The sequence below is a fragment of the Wyeomyia smithii genome, chromosome 2 (genome assembly GCF_029784165.1).
Source record: "Wyeomyia smithii strain HCP4-BCI-WySm-NY-G18 chromosome 2, ASM2978416v1, whole genome shotgun sequence".
Lineage (NCBI taxonomy): Eukaryota > Metazoa > Arthropoda > Insecta > Diptera > Culicidae > Wyeomyia > Wyeomyia smithii.
This window is the reverse complement of record NC_073695.1, coordinates 80471634-80491997: the sequence shown is the minus strand read 5'-3', so window position 1 is coordinate 80491997 and position 20364 is coordinate 80471634. Positions and strand designations below refer to the sequence as shown.

The window sequence follows — 20364 nt, the reverse complement described above, 5'->3', positions numbered from 1 at the left end:
CATTAGTATTATTAACGTGCATGAGCTGTGGGCTCCTCGGAAGTACCTTTTTTTTATTACTTTATTAAGGTGGCTTACTAAAATTACTAATCCAATTTTGCTCCATGATAGTCATTGATTAAGGTTACTCTCTCTTTCTCTCTCTCTCTCTCTCTCTCTCTCTCTCTCTCTCTCTCTTTCTTTCTCTCTCTCTCTCAACTTTACTTCGTATAAAACATGTATAGTTTTGTGTTCGTATTATGGTAAAAAAAAACTACATTTTCGGCGAAATGTAGACCACGTGATTAAACCCGGAGGAGAAGCGGGTTTGACTGAAAGACCACGGAAGCTATGGGTATAACATTTGATCAAAATATAACCAGGTGTTTTAAGAATGACTTGATTTCTTTTTACTTACTTCAAAAGATGCGTCAAAAGGTAAAAATGCAAAGCTTGCTATGTTTTTCGCAACAAAGATCCGCTATTGATCAACATGACTTAAATGAACTCACGTTAAAGTTGTTTTGTTTCATGATTTCATAAGTGTCTGCAAATTTCTGCAAGAAATTTTAAGTGCCGTGTGTGCAAAGCACATGGACAATTCAATAGGTGGTAATCTTGCCGTGGGATGTGTTGGGAAACGGCAGAAAATCGAAAATTACTTGTCGAAAGTAAATTTTTTGGCAGGAAAAATTGAAAGAAACCTAATTATCATCAAATTAAGTCTGCTGTAACATATAAAAAATAAAGGTCTGATGTTGTTTCAAAAGTTCAGTAAGAATATCAGAGGTATAGTGGTATAAAATATGAATTTTAACGGCAAAAACCATTTTTTTTAAACTTCATTGAACATAATCAGATAGCTCAGTAAGATTGAGAAATAGCTACCTAGTGTCTTCAGCAAAGTTTTTTGTTATGTCATTTTGGAAAACTTTGCCAAAGACGGCGGTAATAAATATTGATTTTTAGAGAAAATATTTTTTTTTGTCGCTTGTAGGGGGATTTATCACGGATCTGTTAATGTCAAAAGAAGGTTTTTTTTTTACTCCAAAACTTTCTCGAAGACAGTATTGCTCTAAAATGTAACGTTTATGAGAAAATGACTTTTGACCACGTTTTTTCATTTCTGGACCACAGTGCGCTACCAGTCCTGAAACTGAGAGACAGAACAGCTACTAGAGGAGTGAAAAGAATGGGTTATCTGCCCCATCTGCAAGAAGGGCGACAAACTAGGCTGCGAAAACTATCGAGCGATCCAAGTCTTGAATGCAGCCTTCAAAGTGTTTCCCTAGGGCATCTGCAAACGCCTGTCACCATTAGGCAGCAGATTTGGCTTCTTGGAAGGAAGTTATATGACTGATTGAATCTTTACACTGTACAGTGGGGAATCGCTGGCCGTCAGCCAAAAAAAAATTTTGTCGTTTGCTGTTTCATAATATTTTTTCTTTATTGCTATAACATTCAAGTGTCTAAATCCAAAATTTGGGCGCAATATCATAAAATCTGAATTCTTTATGACTTTTCAAAGCTTAGCGAATTGACGTTTTTTTCTTTTTTTTTGAAAAAAAGTACATTACTTTGAAACGCTCTGTAGCTTCAATGATAGCTTGGATTTTTTTGACGTCAAAAGAAAAGTTGTTGTAAATATTAAGCAAAACCAAACCCTTTTCATTAGATATTGTAAAACTTGGTCATAGTAGGCCTGACACTAGAAAAAATTTAAGAAAAACGTGATTTTTTCTAGAAAAGTTGCTTAAAAGTTTAGTTGCCGCAGTTTGCCACGGTTGTGACTACATTCAAAATTTAGGTAAAAACGTAAGCTTTCAAATGCATACTGTCCGCTGTAGCGCAAAACTGCGCAAATTGTCACTTTAGTGAAGGAAGCGATAACAGATTTTTTAGTTCTTATTTTTGAAGTTGAAATTTCATCCAGGATTATTTTAATCATAATCATGATACCCCATTGATGAAAATAATCCTATCGTACTCAATCTGTAAGGATAAAATATAAATTTGGACAAAAATCACAAAATTTATCTAAGAAAATTTTATAAAATAAGTGTTAAACAAGAAAACAGTAAACAAATCTGAAATTTTAATTATGTCAACCTTTATCACTTTCTGCAAATTTAAAACAATACTTAAACATTCAGCCCTTTTCAAATATCGCTAAACTGATTGAAGTTTCAAATATTAGCAACAAATTCATACCATCAAACTCCGGCCAACAATAGCCCGTTTGAAGATTGCTTTTGCTTCGCACTCGTTTGCATACAAAAGTAAAGCACACATTTCGCTTAGTGAGAAAAAAAACAAAGAACAGTCGTCGCCCTCCGCATCTTTTCGTATTCATTTAGAACGTTGTGTCATTCCAGTGTATTGGTTTTCAAATTCATAAATTCGTTGAATTTTATTATGGAGCCTTCAACTTCAGCGGCACCACCTAATTCAATGTCCAGTAAGTTGTCATAGTAGTAGTAGTTGTAGTAATTCATGGTGTTATACATGTATTTAAATGTACTCTTTCAACCATAGAAACCGGATTAGGAATACCGGATAACATATATAGACATTTTTCCTGCTGATAAGTATAATGAACTTCAAATTTTCTGGAAACAATTCAACACGAGATTTGAGCGATCACAGCGAAAGATGATGATGCTGTTGATGATTTTTTCAATTTGTAATTAGTTTGTATTAGAGCAAGATCGCGCCAAATCACCGATGGTCGAATATCGACCATTTTTGATTTGAATGAAACTTTGCACACGTATTTGGCTTAGCAAACTGAGCATTTTCCACAGATGGAGCGATTTTTCACACCCATGAGTTACATTCTAAAAGGGCGTATGCCTTTTGGCATAGGTTTTATTCGAAGCATTGTAGCCCAGAAACCGTTGGTTGTATAGAAAAACTGTCTGAGAATGAGTTGTAGGGAATTAAAAATGCACCATAAAAAAATATACACTGTACAAAAAAAAATTTTTTTTGACCAAAAAAAATTAAAAATAAACATTAAATTTCAATTTAAAAAAAAACAGTTGAATTTTTTTTTTATTTTTTTTTTTTAAAGAAACTTGACGTTAATAGGCAAATTTTAAAATAAAGTCCAGGATGGAGAAATTAAAAATATTTTTTTTATGGTAGATTAATTTTTTAATAAAAAATTCTAATTTAAACATTTTCCAAAATATTTGTATTCTGATGACCCTAAAAGATGCAGAGAGTCATTTTGAATCAAAAAGTTCTTGGAGGCAAACATTCTAAAGGCATCTGTTTTCGAGTTATTTTAAATTTAAGCTCAATAAATTATTAATATTTCGGAAAATACACGTTTTTCTTTTAATTTGTCCTTGGTTCTCCAGCAAGAACCATACGTTCATTGGAATGCCTCATCAAAAATATACAATTCATTCTTTGACAACAAAACGATTGGGCGAACGGTTCTCAAGAAAAGAGTTAAATGTTCTAAGTGATATAAATATATATAAGAATCAAATATTTGTTTTCGAGTTTTATTATCTTAGGAACATATTTTTTTATGACATATATACTTTACAGAACTAGTTTCACCTTATATTTTATATACATCATAAGGTTGTTCGAATGTTTTATAAAAATGTTTTATAAAATAATATGTTTGTCGTGCAACACTACCTACTTGTTTACTAATAATAACTGTTTGTGAAGTACGCAACCAATAACTACTGGGTCACCTATAATATCTGTTTTCGTATATAAATACGATTGCACTATTCCAGATGTTTGCATTTTGTGAAGATGAATAAAGTGAAAATGGAATACACCAAGCCCAAATGCTGTAAACCCTTTCCTGATCATCGGTGCTCATCAAGCTTACGCAAATTAAACGAAAACGTTATTGCAAAATTAAAAATATTGAACAGTCAAGCTCATTTTGATACGTCTTCATCAATTTGTGATTCGTGTAGTTATTGGAATGATAGTCAAGTCACCATTCATCCTTTCGTTGTTTACTATTCAGAATCTGGAACACTTAAGAATATCAGCTTCATCATAATATCGGAAGTACTCCATCATGATACTGTTGCGGTTCAGGTGTTCATTGCCAAATTAATGAGTTTTTTGAAAACAACAATAGAGTTGAAAAGAGCGATATTAATGTCTGATGGAGCTGCCTCACAATATAAAAATAGAAAAAACTTTGCAACAAAATATAACGTCGATGCAGAGTGGCATTTTTTGCGACTTCTCATGGTGAAGGCCCATGCGATGCAATTGGTGGCATATTCAAACGAATGGCAGGAAATGCAAGTTTAGCTAAAGAACATGAACATCCCATTACAAGCGCAAAAGAATTGTATGATTGTAAAAAAAATTCATCAAAAATGTCATTTATTTGGGTATCATATGAAGAATATGAACAAGGAGTAACAGAATGGAGCAATATTTTCAAAAAATCTATAATAATAGCTGCCACACAAAAGTATTACTCTTTTGTTTCGATTTCAGAAAATAAGATACAAACGAAGCTGTTTTCAAAAGATGATTTACTTATGATGTATATAAAATATCAGGTGAAACTAGTTCTGTAAATGTTCGAAAATAAATATTTGATTCTTATATATATCACTTAGAACATTTAACTCTTTTCTTGAGAACCGTTCGCCCAATCGTTTTGTTGTCAAAGAATGAATTGTATATTTTTGATGAAGCATTCCAATGAACGTATGGTTTTTGCTGGAGAACCATGGACAAATTAAGAGAAACGTGTATTTTCCTAAATAATTCTAATTTTTCGAGCTTAAATTAGAAATAACTCGAAAACCGATGCCTTTAGAATGTTTACTACCAAGAGCTTTTTGATTCAAAATGACTCTCTGCATCTTTTAGGGTCATCAGAATACAAATATTTTGAAAAATGTTTAAATTAGAATTTTTATAAAAAAATTAATCTACCATAAAAAAATTATTTTTCATTTCTCCATCCTGGACTTTTTTTCAAAAGTTGCGTATTAACGTCAAGTATCTTTAAAATAAAATAAAAAAAAATTCAACTCTTTTTTTAACTTGAAATTTAATGTTTATTTTTAATTGGTCAAAAAAAAATTCTCAGACAGTTTTTCTATACAACCAACGGTTTCTGAGCTACAATGCTTCGAATAAAACCTATGCCAAAAGGCATACGCCCTTTTAGAATGTAACTCATGGGTGTGAAAAATCGCTCCATCTGTGGAAAATACTCAGTTTGCTAAGCCAAATACGTGTGCAAAGTTTCATTCAAATCAAAAATGGTCGATTAAATTTTCGCGTATTTCCAGGCGATTTGAAATGATTTTGCTCATTACTTAGTGTATATATATATATATATATATATATATATATATATATATATATATATATATATATATATATATATATATATATATATATATATATATATATATATATATATATATATATATATATATATATATATAAATATATATATATATATATATATATATATATATATATATATATATATATTTAGGCAAAATTTCTTGAGTTCGAGGGGTCGTCCATAAATTAAGTTTTTTTTCCAATGGGAAGGACGCCCGGTGGCACTACTTGTCAAAGATCAAATAATTCTATAAAAAAGGAAAAAACGGGCCAAAAAAATATTAAAATTGGATTTCGTGCTTTATGGACGGCCCCAAACAAAAAATTGATGCCAAATTCGTGTTCAGCGCCCCAAAATTATGTAAATACCGAATTTTTGTCGCATTTATCGACACTTTTTTTGCTTGGCCAGCCTTTGTATGGAGTCGTCCCACTGTGCACTAGAGATGGTCGGGTTTCGGGTTTTCAAACCCGCAACCCGAACCCGAACCGTACCCGACGGGTTCGGGTCGGGTTCGGGTTTGAAATTTTTTAAAAGTGTCGGGTACGGGTCGGGTTCGGGTTTTGTGAAAAAAATATTTTCGGGTTCGGGTCGGGTTCGGGTTTGAAAATGTCGGGTTCAGGTCGGGTTTGGGTATTAAAACCCGAAACCCGATTATAAAATCTATGAAATCTCGGGTTCGGGTCGGGTTCGGGTTTCAATGAAATAAAATTTTCGGGTTCGGGTTTGAACGAATAAAAAAGTTTCGGGTTCGGGTCGGGTTCGGGTTTTGACCGAAAAAAAAAATCGGGTTCGGGTCGGGTACGGGTTGGAAAAACATCAAACCCGACCATCTCTACTGTGCACTGCGGCAGATCCTCCAAAAGTGCCGCGAGCTTAGAGTACCTACACCACCTTTCCATCGATTGTGAAGGTCGCATGATCCTTGGTGAAAACGGCATTCCGGGGAACCTTCTTGTGACTGATTAAGGCTATGATGGAGAATGTGAAGTGTTGTATGAGTATATCGGGTGGAACGTTGGACTTCTTCGAGTCCCACAGGGGGCTTCGAAAAGGTGGTAGTCTCTCCTGCCTAATGTTTAACGTCGCGCTGGAGGCGCAGGGTTTAACAGGCGGAACACGTGTTTCAACAGATCAGGTCAATTTGTTACAGATAACATGGATATTATCGGCAGAAAATTTGAGAGGATGGCAGACCATCGGTTAATCTTTCAAAGTTTTTATAAAAAATTAAATTATTCAAAAATAAGCTTTTTTGCGAATTGATTCTAATTTTTTTCCTACTTTTTTGTCAGGACATTTAAATTTTTGTATCAAAACAACGTACGACAGCTCTTTTTCGAAATTTTACATCAGGAGTCTTCCAAAAGACATATTTCTGAGGTTTACTTTTCCTACCGGAACTCAGGAATATTTCTTACATCCGGTGGCCTAGGCCACATTTGTGGTCAGAAGATGAAACTTTAGAAGTTTACCAGTTAAATGCTGTTCGAATTTTTAAAATTAAGTATTTGGCGAAGTTACAGCATTTCGAAGTTGATCGAAATTTTGCCTTTTCTACTTATTTTGACAATCCCCTGTAGAACCATTTAGTAGAGAGGATTATATCTTTTCAATAACTTGATTTTAAAATCATGTCTGATTGAGCAGAAATTGTAACTAAGTTTCACACACAGCTAATGTTCACATGGTACGGATTTTCCTTAAGCAGAATCACAAGTAACACCCGTTTTGTTTGAGTCTTTACAATTACACTGTTATCTGTATTCAAAAGCTATTTCAACTTTTTTATTTGATGTTTGTTTCACGATTTCTAGCAATCAAATAGCTTTTCCGCAGTTTTTCGCAAGAATTTTTTTTGTACTATTTGCAAAATAACTAAGAGACATGCATTTTTCTCAAACAAAAACATCTGCAAAAGAACCACACACTTTTCTTGAAATTTATATAATTTCACAGTTTTTTTTTTCAAATCACCCAACACTACTGCTTTGCTTTTTATATAAAACTTTGACACTACATTTCAGCATGATTTCAACCACTTCCTTTACGCCCACTTTTTTCAAAGAGCGAGAAACTTCGTCTAAAATGGCAACTTGCATACATTACATTACTGTCTGTGCTTGGTAGGAATACGACATAATAAATTTCACTTACTGATTTTCAAAGTAGCAATAAGAAGGTGTAAAACTCAGCAATAAAACTAAAATTCTGACAAGAATCCACATTTTAACGCGGTGCACTCCGAATATTCCGAACCGAGTTTTACTAAACAGTGAACATATTTTCCACTATCGTATGTCCCGTTTTGAAGCTCTTGCGCAGAATGTCGCGCTATTTAAAGCAGTTTTTGTATGTCCGTTGGGGGCGGATCTTCTAATCTGTTCCTGTGATATGCTGCGGTAGTGGTTGGAAAAGCTTGTGAGATAACTTACTCTATTCAATATTCATTGTACACAGTGGAAATTCTACAATGCAAATCGAAACTTCAATAATGCAAAAAAAATGTTTAGAAAAAAAAGTTTGTATTTCCCTAATTGAAATTATTTTTGGTTGCTGTCATTCTGTGCCGCGCAAAACCGCAGTACCTCATAATTATTAACTTAACTGATTTGTTTCACTTTCCGGTCATGATAGCACACGCGTTTTGAGTGTACTGCAAACTAAAACCTCGATTGGCTACGTCTCCAGCATCATTTGTATCAGTGACATAGAAAAGAACGAACGGTAGTGTTGCACCTAAGGTAGGAACGATAGTGTTAGAATCAAGGCGTACAGCAAGTACATGTTTCTAAACCTACTTGTAGTTGCAGCCAAACCCAATCCACAGAATCGATCAGCATTGACGCCAACTGGATTAGGAATTATTAAAAAATCTGTGGTACAAGCTGCTCCTGTCATGCCGACTGCTGCCGTGCCAAGCATTGCAGGAGCCACAGCATTAACATCTCCAGTCATGGTAAAAGCAAATGGATCTGTAGAAGGCTGAAAAACATAACAAAACGTATTCACTTTTGATCGACTGTCAAAATATCTGATATCCTACCAAGCTGTAAGTAATCGAACATTGCCCTGTTGCAGGCTGTATGCATATGCCATAGTTTGCACCCACCAACTGGCGAGTTCCTGTCAGACCTAGGCTATTCAACGCCGGATTTGCTGATGAACCATAGTTGAGACTAGCTACTTGACCCGAAGTGCCCATAAAGTATTGGAGACAACCCGTTGGCGCTAAGTACGCGCTGGTGCAGGAGATCATGCTGACTTGTAAATTCCAAACGCGATTGTATAATACGGCACTTGTTGTCGCCACGACAATTGTGATTGGGCTGGCGTTGTTCACCGTAACATATACGTGCTGACCACTGTTGTCTCCACAAATGACTGGAACAGGGGTGCCACCTCCGAGTACTTGAATATTGTCCACCGAACAGACCCCGTTGCCATCCGGTTGTGATACGGAAAACGTGGTGAAGTCTATCCTCAGCTGGCAGATTGTGTTATCCGGTGGTGTAACAGTTAGCACACAACTAGAGGGGGGAAAATAGAGATTTTGGGGATCGAGCTCAGTATATTATAAAAAATTAACTTTTATAAAACTTTCATGTAGTTATAGATTTCACGATAAATGATTTTTAAAATCTTAGCTAAAAGTACAAAAATTGCAAAAGCCTAATATTTCACAACCAATTCACAGTCGACTTAGATTCTACCCTGAGTATTTCATCTATCCTATGTAGAACATCTAACAATAATGAAAATGACTTCACTGTAAAAGTTGAAAAAAAAACTCTATAAGCCACAAAATTTAACAATAAGAGATGTGTCAACTGTCTTCAAAATATTTATCTAACGGAATCAAAATTTAAAAGCTGTTTGCTGGGATTAGTTAAAAAGCAAAATAAATAATGGCCTCCTCTTTTTCGCCGTATCATATGTTAAATTTTGATTTTCCAAAGTGTTACCTACCTTCCTCCGCCATTGTATGGCAAAGGATAACCACTATTTTGAAAATACGTTACATTTTGCGTACCCGAACCGCCACACCCTTGGATATCTGGCGAATAAAGGATTAGTTTTAATATTGACTGGCACCAACTAAACAAACCTAACAAATCGGCACTTACATACACAGCACACAGCCTGGCTTGTAAACGCACTACAATTACCAGCCGCTAATCCTCCATTTGCAGCACATTCTCCTCGAATTTGACACGTTCCTGTAAGACCGTTCGTTGCGAGACAGGCCACATTCGATATTCGTCCAACGGAGTATAGTGGAAAAACTAAAATACACTTTTGCTGTTAGGTTCATCATTCAAAATTAATATCCTTCAATCACATCCAACCTCTACTCTGGCGATTAGTCGAGAAGGTATCGTTCAAATCGAGCATTGAACTTTCTTCTGCTTTTTCCCAAAAATTGGAACAAGAAACTGTGCTGAATGTTACCACTAATAGCATCATACTATTAATCTTCATTGTAGTTAATTTATGTTTCCTGTTAATCAAAGTGGCAGCGGCAAAAATATACTACACAAGCAAGAGAATACCAACGACGTACTGATTTCAGTTCAATAGGTTCGATGGCCCAATACCCGAAACACTTCAAATTAAAACACGTGCTAATTAACAGATAGCGTTGATGTCTTATGGTAACTGTTGGCTACAATTCTCAACGGTTTTATCTTATTTTCAAGGTTTTGGGGCGTTCACGCTCCTTAACATCATTTATCCGGTTTCAGCGAGAGGAAATATCGTTTCGAAGTAGCACAGTAACATGTGAAATGAAACGTTCCAGAAGAATTGTGGGCCTATTATATAAAAAAGCATGCTTTCTTCGCCCTAGATAGTTACGTTTGTTCAAGTGAACATTATAACAAAATATTTTTAGCCATAGTATGAGCACTGCAGAACCAATAAAGTAAAAAGTAATGCTTCCTGTAAATTACGTCATTCGTCGATTTGTTGAATGAACTATTACAAAGGTTCACCCCAAAAGCTCAAACCTGAAAAAAATGAAAGATTATAGCTATTCATCCATTCCTGTGAATTTTGGTGTCCCTAGCCATTACCGTTTCTACAGAGACTTCAATGAGTTTCTTCGTGAACATAAGCGTCGAACCCGGTGAGCAATTTCTATATGACACTCTCACGTAAGTTGATGCGTTTTGGTAATGGCTAGGGGCACCAAAACTCATAGGAATGGTTGAATTACTATAATCTTTTATTTTTTCCGGTTTGAGCGTTTGGAATGCACTTTTTTCATTTTGTCGACCAGTGTTGTTTACAAGCCTGTTCAGGACAATGATCAACATACTCCCAGTTACCACTAATCCACATTCGCCATTTAAACTTAACAGATGAAACGAGTTAATTTACGACATTGTTTATACGGTTTCGTCCGAACTAGCATGATCGAACAGAAGCAAAATAACTCAATCTGTTCAAAACTAGGACATTAAGGACATTTATGTATGAGTAGCATTCAGCATATTTAGCCAGAAAAAGCAGATGCACGTCTTAATGTCAAGAGTATCGATATGATATCCACACAGGTAAATAAACGGGTTTTAGAAAGTAAGAATATGTGACATGACGTGCTGGATGATGTTCCTTTCGGTCACGAACGACTCGACTATACGTACAGCAGATATGTGTCAAATTTAAAGCAGGTTATTTAACACTTCGTTGTGATGTCAATCAAAATTAGAACAAGTTGAATGGTGACGACTAACAATACGCAACAAACTAGAAAGTAAAAATATCTGCTTAATTCAGATTAAATCCATAGCACAGTCTGAATAAGAAAATGCATTATTAGTTTACCAACACTGCGTCAATGGAAAATAGCCTAGTATTACATTACATGCAATTTAGTTTAGTTTAGCCACGAATGTATGAAAATTAGTGAGACACCTACTAAGCTAAAAAGCAGTAAAATGACGGTCATTTCACACTTGCTAACTAATGCTAGAACCACTTGGATGCTAATAACCAGTTTCAAGCGGAGTAGTTCTCAAAATTACAAACGAAAACCAAAGTGTCACCTTAGAGAATTTGAAAATAGCGACAATTGTTTCACCCACCGACATGTAAAAAATATATATAGGGAAACTGCTCCATTATTCATCTCATTAAGCCGATTTTCACGAAGAATGCACGGATTAAACACCAAATTTTCACGAAATCATTAAATATGCTTAAATATGCTAAATATGCTTACGTGCTCTTATGGAATCGATTAGCATTGTATATTTAGTAAAATTACCTAGATTTATCCTGAATTTTGTAAAACAAACTATTTTTCACAACGCTTCCATATCCATCTCAAAACTTGCTCAATTATTCATCTCACGACGCCCCCTTATTCATCACACTGTTAATCATGAATGAAACACATAATCATGAATGAACGTAGCCGCTGCCCGTCGTAGTAGGTTACCTTGATATCCGCTGCAGCTGTTTACGTGCGAAATTGGTAATCTAGGTAACCACTACAGTGCTGTAGATTTATGTCAATTATGTCGTAATAAAACAACATTTTCAGTATGATTCTTTCGTATTAACAGAAACTGATTTGGCAACTTTTGATTTTCTTCAACGCAATGAAAACAGATGAAAATACATACAGTTGAAATTTATTAATAGTAGAAATTCAAATCATATATTTCTGCTAAATCAAGCTTGTTTTTAGAGATTTGAGGTGAACATTTCAAAGATTAAAGTATTCTTAGTGTAGTTAGTGATTAAATTAAAAAAGTGGTCCGCTAGTGATGAATAAAACTTTGGTTGGCTGCGGAACGAGTCCCGTTGTAGCCGTATAGAACAATGCGCGGATTGCGTTTTCTGAGGTAGGTGATTGAATTAAATGAGTTTTCGAGTGCAGATGCCTGACTATAATATCAAATTTAGTGCTTTTAAGTGAGTTTTTGAGAATTATACTTCATGAGGAACCTAAAGTGAACTAAGAAGAATCCATTCCATGGATTAGCAGATTGTTTTAAGAAGAAAATTTGCGTTTTTTTTTTTTCCTGTTTTGAATTGTGTTTTCATGTTTTATGAGTTGAATGTATGGGCTGAGATGAATAATAGAGCAGTTCCCCTATTTTGTTACACAGCAACTGAGTTTACTAGGAAAAATTATGGGCTTCAAATGGTGAGTTGGCAACTTGGAAGGCGTATCAAATTTAGCTCCGGCTCTCACAAGTTCCTATCTCACGCCTCCACGAGTCATATGATACAATAGACTGAAACATGGACCCAGCTGAAACATGGACACAACTGATTTGCGTTGCCAGGGCAATCCGACAATAGCTTAATGAGAAGGTGCGACGCGATCATTGGCGCATTAACCATACTTTGGCGGTAGAGGAAATGCTTCGCCAATCCGAGCATCTTTTTAACAAGATGGTGCGGCTCAAAACAGCGTCAGATCTCCATGTTAGGAGCGGCTGATCAACGCCCTGATGTCAGCGTGGGACTCTAAACAGAGTTGACACGATGCGCCGCCTACAAGCTACTCTCTCGAATTCTATAGCGTCGATTATCACCGATTGCGAGGGAGTTCATGGGGCAATACCAAGCGGGATTAACGGGTGCCCGTGCCACCACGGACCAAATATTCGAACGGAAGGTGCTGCGTACAATCTATGGTGGAGTGCAGATGGAAGATGGGTAATGGCTGAGGCGGAAGAACAACGAGGTGCATCAGTTGCTGGGAGAGCAACTTACCGTTCAAACGGCCAAAATTGGGAAACTACGGTGGGCTGGGCATGTCGTAAGGATGTCGGACAACCTGGTGAAAATTATTCTCGATAACAACCAAACAGCGAGCAAGGTGGCTCGATCAAGTGGAACACAACCAGCGGGGCCTCCGCAGACGATATGGCTAGCGAGCTGCAGCTATGGCCCGAATTGGATGCAGACGACTTCTAACAGCAAGGATCACTTCGAACCGGAGCAGGCTGGTAAATGGTAAGTAAGGAAAAATTGCTCAAACGGGATATAATTCACCTTTAAGAGAAGAAACATTTTAAACCTTAAAAGCACTCAGAAAATTCAAAAAACATATCGCTGGAAATAATAACAGAAAAAGTTTAGGAAGAGAATCATTAAACTTTTCAACATGTTTTACACATTTGTAGTCTAACAGTTACATTTGTCTAAAAAAAAGAGACGAATCAAATTTATAAAAAGTTAGTGTTAGCGGTCAACAATTTCTGGAAAAATTGAGCAATTTTTATGCGTTTTATATAACATGCATTGTTATAAATTTTATTCTCGTTCTAGAAATCATGAAATTAATGTAGCGTTAGCCTGCAGTTACTTATGTACAATATTTAAAATGCACTATAACAGTGTGCTATTTAATAATGTGGGTAATAATAACGTCAATCCTGCAAGGAAATTTTGTTCATAATAAATGCATACCGCTATAAAGATCATTTTTATTATCATGGAATAACATAATTTAAAAATTCTCAAATAGTAACTGTTGCTGTTCTCTTCTTGTGTTTCGTATATACTCGGCAATCATTTTCTTGGGATTTTTCTTAAACTGTTTTGAATTCAACACCTGGTTCAGTCTATTGTACTGTTGAATTTTAGGTGTTCGTTGTTTTGCTGCTGGTTCGAACCGGCCCCGTCGATTTTTTCTAGAGAATCCTCGTTCGTACTCTGGAACTCCGGTTTTGATTGTGTTTGTTGCTTTAAGTTTTATCAACGAATCCAAAGATGGAAGAGCATCCAAAAGCGGTCGCATATCTCCAGTAACAACCGTTTTTTCTCGTTTCTTTTTTTCTTTATCCTCCTTGAAAGATGCCTGGGTGAGTTTGATTTTGTTCAAGAGCTCCTCTTTACGGAATTTTTTCTTATCCTTTTTATTCAGGCGACTAATGGCCAACTTTCGCAGTTTCTTACACTTTTCCGATTTGTCATCTTCTATATCAATAGTTTTTAGTGGTGACTGTTTTACCTCGGTTAGGAACTGACCAGTGCCTTTAGTTGCGGTTGGAATTTTAAAACTCTCCGGTTCCGGTCCATTCAACTGTACCGGTGTTGACCGATATATTGGAAATGGTCCAGGTACAATTTTATGCTCAACATTCTTTTCTTTTAGGAGTTTAGATTTTACTTGAACTAGCTTTTTGTTCAGCCTTCCCATGGTTAAGATTATCTATCACTCACTCTCACGCTACTTTATGTCAAATTTGTTTATTGTTTTCATTTCAGTAATAAAGTTTACTAGCAAAACTGTGTGTAATGGAGCGAATGGAGCAAATTAATACTTCAACTATAATTTGTTTACAGAGGTTTAGCACAGCGACAGCAAGCGAAATTTCGTCAAATAAAAAACAAGCGTAATACAGGGTGTTCCGTTAACCAAGTTCTATCGATGTTTGAGATTGTGACAGCTTGAAATATCGATATTATTTATAGGGATGGGAAATATCGACTAAAATGGCTATCGATAATTAACGATAAATTCCCTCATACCATCGATAACTATCGATAATTATCGATAGTTTGACAACTAGAACCAGATGAAGAAAAACAACAAAATGTTGCTCCCGTTGTGGACAGGAACAATATTTAAAAGTTTATTCGCACACATAATTCGCACTTAGGCGAAATCTTGTCGTTGTCCGTCTAAGGTAGAGTGAGCGAAAATGAGTATCCCTCAATTTTCTAACAATTTTAAAGAGGATTTCATGTGAAAGCAAACAATCATCGAATTGTCTTTAAACAAAGTCTAGGCCAATATATTTTTTCAGTTCTGGCATCATTGTGGAGTATAAATGCCAATGCGAGGAAAATATCAATAACTATCGATAACGCGGAAAGCTAAACGACTCTATCGATAGCCGGCAACTATCGATACTATCGATAATTATCGATAGGTTTCTCATCCCTAATTATTTACTATTTTTGAATATTGTTCAGGGATAGCAACAGTGCAGATTCGTCTACACAATGCAGTTTTTCAGAATTATTGTGCAGATATTTATTAATTTTTGATGTTGCAGTTTTTTTTCTGAGATTTTTGTACAAGTCTCCCTAAATTTGCGCAAACTTTTTAAAAAGGTGTGCAGATTTTCGTAGAATTTTGCCTGTGTAGCGTGCAATACCACACACCAAAATGTCACTGGCGTCAAGCTAGGTACGACGTTTTCTGTAGGTCAGGGAATTTTCAATCGCAGTAACGGAGTGAAAAACATAAAATTTTTGCGACGTAGCATAGCAACATTAATGAACAGTTTTGTTTATGAGCAAGATCGCTTCAAATGACCTATGGTCGAATATCGGCCATTTTTGATTTGAATGAAACTTTGCACACGTATTTGGCTTAGAAAACTGAGCATTTTTCACAGGTGGAGAGATTTTTTACACCCATGAGTTACATTCTAAAAGGGCGTACGCCTTTTGGCATAGGTTTTATTCCAAGCATTGTAGCCCAGAAACCGTTGGTTGTATAGAAAAACTGTCTGAGAATGAGTTGTAGGGAATTAAAAATGCACCATAAAAAAAATATACACTGTACAAAAAAAATTTTTTTGATCAAAAAAAAAATAAAAATAAACAATAAATTTCAATTTAAGAAAAAAAAAGTTGAATTTTTTTTCAATTTATTTAAAGAAACTTGATGTTAATACGCAACTTTAAAAAAAAAGTTCAGGATGGAGAAATGAAAAATAATTTTTTTATGGTAGATTAATATTTTTATAAAAATTCTAATTTGAACATTTTTCAAAATATTTGTATTCTGATGATTTTAAAAGATGCAGAGAGTCATTTTGAATCTAAAAGCTCTTGGTAGTAAACATTCTAATGGCATCGGTTTTCGAGTTATTTTCAATTTAAGCTCGAAAAATTATTAATATTTCGGAAAATACACGTTTTTCTTAATTTGCCCATAGTTCTCCAGCAAAAACCATACGTTCATTGGAATGCTTTATCAAAAATATAAAATTCATTCTTTGACAACAAAACGATTGGATAAATAACTCACGCGCTAAACCTCAGCCTACCTACACGTTCCCCCTTGCCGAATGTTTTATAAAAAAATATGTTTGTCGTGCAACACTACCTACTTGTTTACTAATAATAACTGTTTGTAAAGTACGCAACCAATAACTACTGGGTTACCTATAATATCTGTTTTCGTATATAAATACGATTGCACTACTCCAGATGTGTTAGTAACAGTTTGCATTTTGTGAAGATGAATAAAGTGAAAATGGAATACACCAAGCCCAAATGCTGTAAACCCTTTCCTGATCATCGGTGCTCATCAAGCTTACGCAAATTAAACGAAAACGTTATTGCAAAATTAAAAATATTGAACAGTCAAGCTCATTTTAATACGTCTTTATCAATTTGTGATTCGTGTAGTTATTGGAATGATAGTCAAACCACCATTCATCCTTTCGTTGTTTTCTATTCAGAATCTGGAACACTTAAGAATATCAGCTTCATCATAATATCGGAAGTACTCCATCATGATACTGTTGCGGTTCAGGTGTTCATTGCCAAATTAATGAGTTTTTTGAAAACAACAATAGAGTTGAAAAAAGCGATATTAATGTCTGATGGAGCTGCCTCACAAGTCACAATATAAAAATAGAAAAAACTTTGCAAGTCTTTGCAAGTTCAAAACAAAATATAACGTCGAAGCAGAGTGGCATTTTTTTGCGACTTCTCATGGTGAAGGCCCATGCGATGCAATTGGTGGCATATTAAAACGAATGGCAGGAAATGCAAGTATAGCTAAAGAACATGAACATCCCATTTCAAGCGCAAAAGAATTGTATGATTGGTCTAATCAGAAAAGTGATAAAAATTCATCAAAAATGTCATTTAGTTGGGTATCATATGAAGAATATGAACAAGGAGTAACAGAATGGAGCAATATTTTCAAAAAATCTCTAATAATAGCTGCCACACAAAAGTTTTGTACCGATTTCAGAAAATAAGATACAAACGAAGCTGTTTTCAAAAGATGACGAATCATTTACTTATAAATATAAAATATAAGGTGAAACTAGTTCTGTAAAGTATCTATGTCATAAAAAAATATGTTCCTAAGATAATAAAACTCGAAAATAAATATTTGATTCTTATATATATTCATTTCACTTAGAACATTTAACTCTTTTCTTGAGAACCGTTCTCCCAATCGTTTTGTTGTCAAAGAATAAATTGTATATTTTTGATCAAGCATTCCAATGAACGTTTTTGCTGGAGAACCATGAACAAATTAAGAAAAACGTGTATTTTCCTAAATAATTATAATTTTTCGAGCTTAAATTAGAAATAACTCGAAACCAATGCCTTTAGAATGTTTACTACCAAGAACTTTTAGTTTCAAAATGACTCTCTGCATCTTTTAAAATCATCAGAATACAAATATTTTGAAAAATGTTTGAATTAGGATTTTCATAAAAAAATTAATCTACCATAAAAAAAATATTTTTTATTTCTCCATCCTGGACTTTTTTTTTAAAGTTGCGTATTAACGTCAAATTCCTTTGAAGAAAAAAATGAAAAAAAAAAAAATTCAACTCTTTTTTTTAACTTGAAATTTAATGTTTATTTTTAATTTTTTTGGTCAAAAAAAATTTTTTTTTAACAGTGAATATTTTTTTTATGATGCATTTTCGGTTCGCTACAACTCATTCTCAGACAGTTTTTTTATACAACCAACGGTTTCTGGGCTACAATGCTTCGAATATAACCCTATGCCAAAAGGCATACGCTCTTTTAGAATGTAACTCATGGGTGTCAAAAATCTCTCCACTTGTGAAAAATGCTCAGTTTGCTAAGCCAAATACGTGTGCAAAGTTTCTTTCAAATCAAAAATGGTCGATTAAATTTTCGCGTATTTACAGGCGATTTGAAATGATTTTGCTCTTATTATGATCCGCGCATGTGCACGACGAAATCTAAATAACAAAACGCCCATTGTTTGTTGAAGTTGCTACGCTGCGTTACGATGTTGTTATATTTTCTACTCCGTTACTGCGATTGAAAATTCCCTGACTTACAGAAAACGTCAAAAAGGGCTGCGTGCACTGTCCGCCATTACCGCTCGTGGAAAGCTGGATACGTGGTGGAAATAAAACTGAAAGAGCGCAAAACAACCGCAGCGACATCTGTTCGAGACTAGAAGAACCGTTTTAGGTACCAAGAACCGCTCCAGGTACCAAAAACCGTATAAGCACAGATAACAGACATCCAAGCTAGAACAAAGAACTCCAGAAATCGTGTGTAAGATTTCAAACTTTTACTCGTTTGGAATGCTAACGACATCTTCCTGCAACTTGCGACTCTAACCAGTTTAGAGATGGCAGCGCTGGATTACAGTCAAAGCTGCCAGACGCATGAACATTATCACAGGTTATAGAGTCACTGTATTTGCAATGATATAACACTGATTTTGTGAGGTGGGTGTTTTTTTTTTTCAAAGCAACATTAAAACAAACATATTTATCGTAAATATAAGCTGGGAAGGAATAAAATTGTCGATTGTGTACAAATTACAACTGCTCGAAATTTCTACATTAAAAACCGCAACCCTTCTTATTGCGATAATATCGATAAAAGCTGTAAAACTATCGATTTTATTAAATCGTTGACTACTAAGTGTTCTTAGCGCCACCACCAGCGCGTATTGCGACATGCTAAAAAACCGTTGAATCTTTTTACACATGAAGCGAAACTAGCTTTGATGTCTGTTATCCAGTGGTGGGCACCATTCCGCTAATTCGCTAAAACGCTAATTTTCAGTTAGCGGTTTAGCGGTTTCGCTGATTTTTGAGCTGATTAGCGAACTGTTAGCGTCGCTAGAATTTTGACCTTCGCAACGCTAATCGCTAATTCGCTAAATTTGTAGAGAAGCGACAAAAAAATATTTACAAAATTTGTGAGTTGCTGATGGCGTACATAAATTGATTCGAACGATGAACGTACTTTACGGCGAAAACTACTTTATAACGTATGTTTCATTCGAATAACGTTCATTTGTCTCAACTGTCTAGTGTTTCTCTCTTTACGACATAAGTGCAAGTCAGTCTTTTTACCATAGAATGGGGTTCCATTTAGCGTACAAGCCACTAGAGCATCCTGAAATTATGGTAACTTCTTCGATTCAAATAATAATTGTGTTGTTTATGGAAAAAAATTTAGAGTAGATTTTTTTTACATACAAGCAAAACCAATTTTGCTGCTCCTTGTTTTTAATTAAATCCTCAAGCACATACTAACAGACGTAATATTGGAATCTAGCTTCATTGTCACGAAAAAAAACCATCATTTCAAATTTCTACTGAAGCGATGCGCTACCGGCTTGATTACTCCGCTTTGTCACCTTTCCCACCTCTCACTCTCTACAGGCAACTTTCCATCTGCATGGAAGTTCGCGTATATGTTTCCGGTTTACAAAAAAGGTGACAAGAGAAACGTCGATGATTACCGCGGAATCTCCGCCGGGAATTCAGTCTCAAAACTGTTCGAGTTGGTCGTGACGGAACCGATTTTTTATCATTGTAAGTCTCTTATCTCTGATACGCAGAATGGATTCAAGCCAAAGCGTTCAACAACAACGAATCTTCTAACGTTCACCTCATTTGCAATGGATATTATGTCTGAAGGGCACCAAACCGATGCTATATACACTGATTTGTCAGCAGCCTTCGATAAAATTAATCACAACATTACCATTGAAAAACTCTACCGAATGGGATTTGGCGGAAACATTCTACGCTGGCTTCAATCGTATCTTGCGTATCGCCACATCATGGTAAAAATTGGAGACAACAGATCGCAAGAATTTCATGCTTCTTCCGGAATCCCACAAGGTAGTCACCTCGGGCCTTTATTCTTCATCCTCTACTTCAACGATGTGAACTGCATTCTTAGTCGCCCCAGAATATTATTGCCGACGACATGAAAATTTACGCCAAAGTGCTGTTAGCATATCTGCTATACCGTTGCCGCAGCCTCGCGAAATTTGGGAATGATAA

General features: G+C 35.3%; 3 protein-coding genes across 3 annotated transcripts in view; all 3 read right to left on the bottom strand.

Moving 5' to 3' along the window:
• The window catches only part of LOC129720767 (cubilin homolog), a 32830-nt gene extending 25198 nt beyond the window's left edge, over positions 1–7632 (bottom strand). Inside the window, exon 1 of the mRNA XM_055672479.1 lies at positions 7499–7632. Coding sequence (XP_055528454.1) covers positions 7499–7569 — 71 coding nt within the window. The 5' untranslated portion in view covers positions 7570–7632. The remainder of the gene's footprint in view (positions 1–7498) is intronic.
• Positions 7633–7849: 217 nt separating this feature from the next.
• On the bottom strand, positions 7850–13644 carry LOC129720768 (uncharacterized). The gene is made up of 6 exons (XM_055672480.1): positions 9691–13644; positions 9469–9627; positions 9311–9398; positions 8388–8871; positions 8143–8326; positions 7850–8080 (listed from the first exon to the last, which is right to left on the bottom strand). The coding sequence occupies exons 1-6, from the start codon at positions 9821–9823 to the stop codon at positions 7959–7961; spliced, it is 1170 nt and encodes a 389-aa protein (XP_055528455.1). The 5' UTR covers positions 9824–13644; the 3' UTR covers positions 7850–7958.
• A 133-nt stretch (positions 13645–13777) lies between these two features.
• LOC129720771 (ribosome biogenesis protein SLX9 homolog) lies at positions 13778–14676 on the bottom strand. Its single transcript, XM_055672489.1, has one exon. The coding sequence runs from the start codon at positions 14505–14507 to the stop codon at positions 13815–13817; it is 693 nt and encodes a 230-aa protein (XP_055528464.1). The 5' UTR covers positions 14508–14676; the 3' UTR covers positions 13778–13814.
• Between the last annotated feature and the right edge of the window lie 5688 nt (positions 14677–20364).

Coding starts and splice junctions, on each gene's coding strand:
- LOC129720768 (XM_055672480.1), bottom strand. CDS start 9,823: ATGAAGATTAATAGTATGATGCTATTAGTGGTAACATTCAGCACAGTT. Junction 9,628..9,690: donor GACTAATCGCCAGAGTAGAG/GTTGGATGTGAT, acceptor AGTGTATTTTAG/TTTTTCCACTATACTCCGTT. Junction 8,081..8,142: donor GGGTTTGGCTGCAACTACAA/GTAGGTTTAGAA, acceptor TTCCTACCTTAG/GTGCAACACTACCGTTCGTT.
- LOC129720771 (XM_055672489.1), bottom strand. CDS start 14,507: ATGGGAAGGCTGAACAAAAAGCTAGTTCAAGTAAAATCTAAACTCCTA.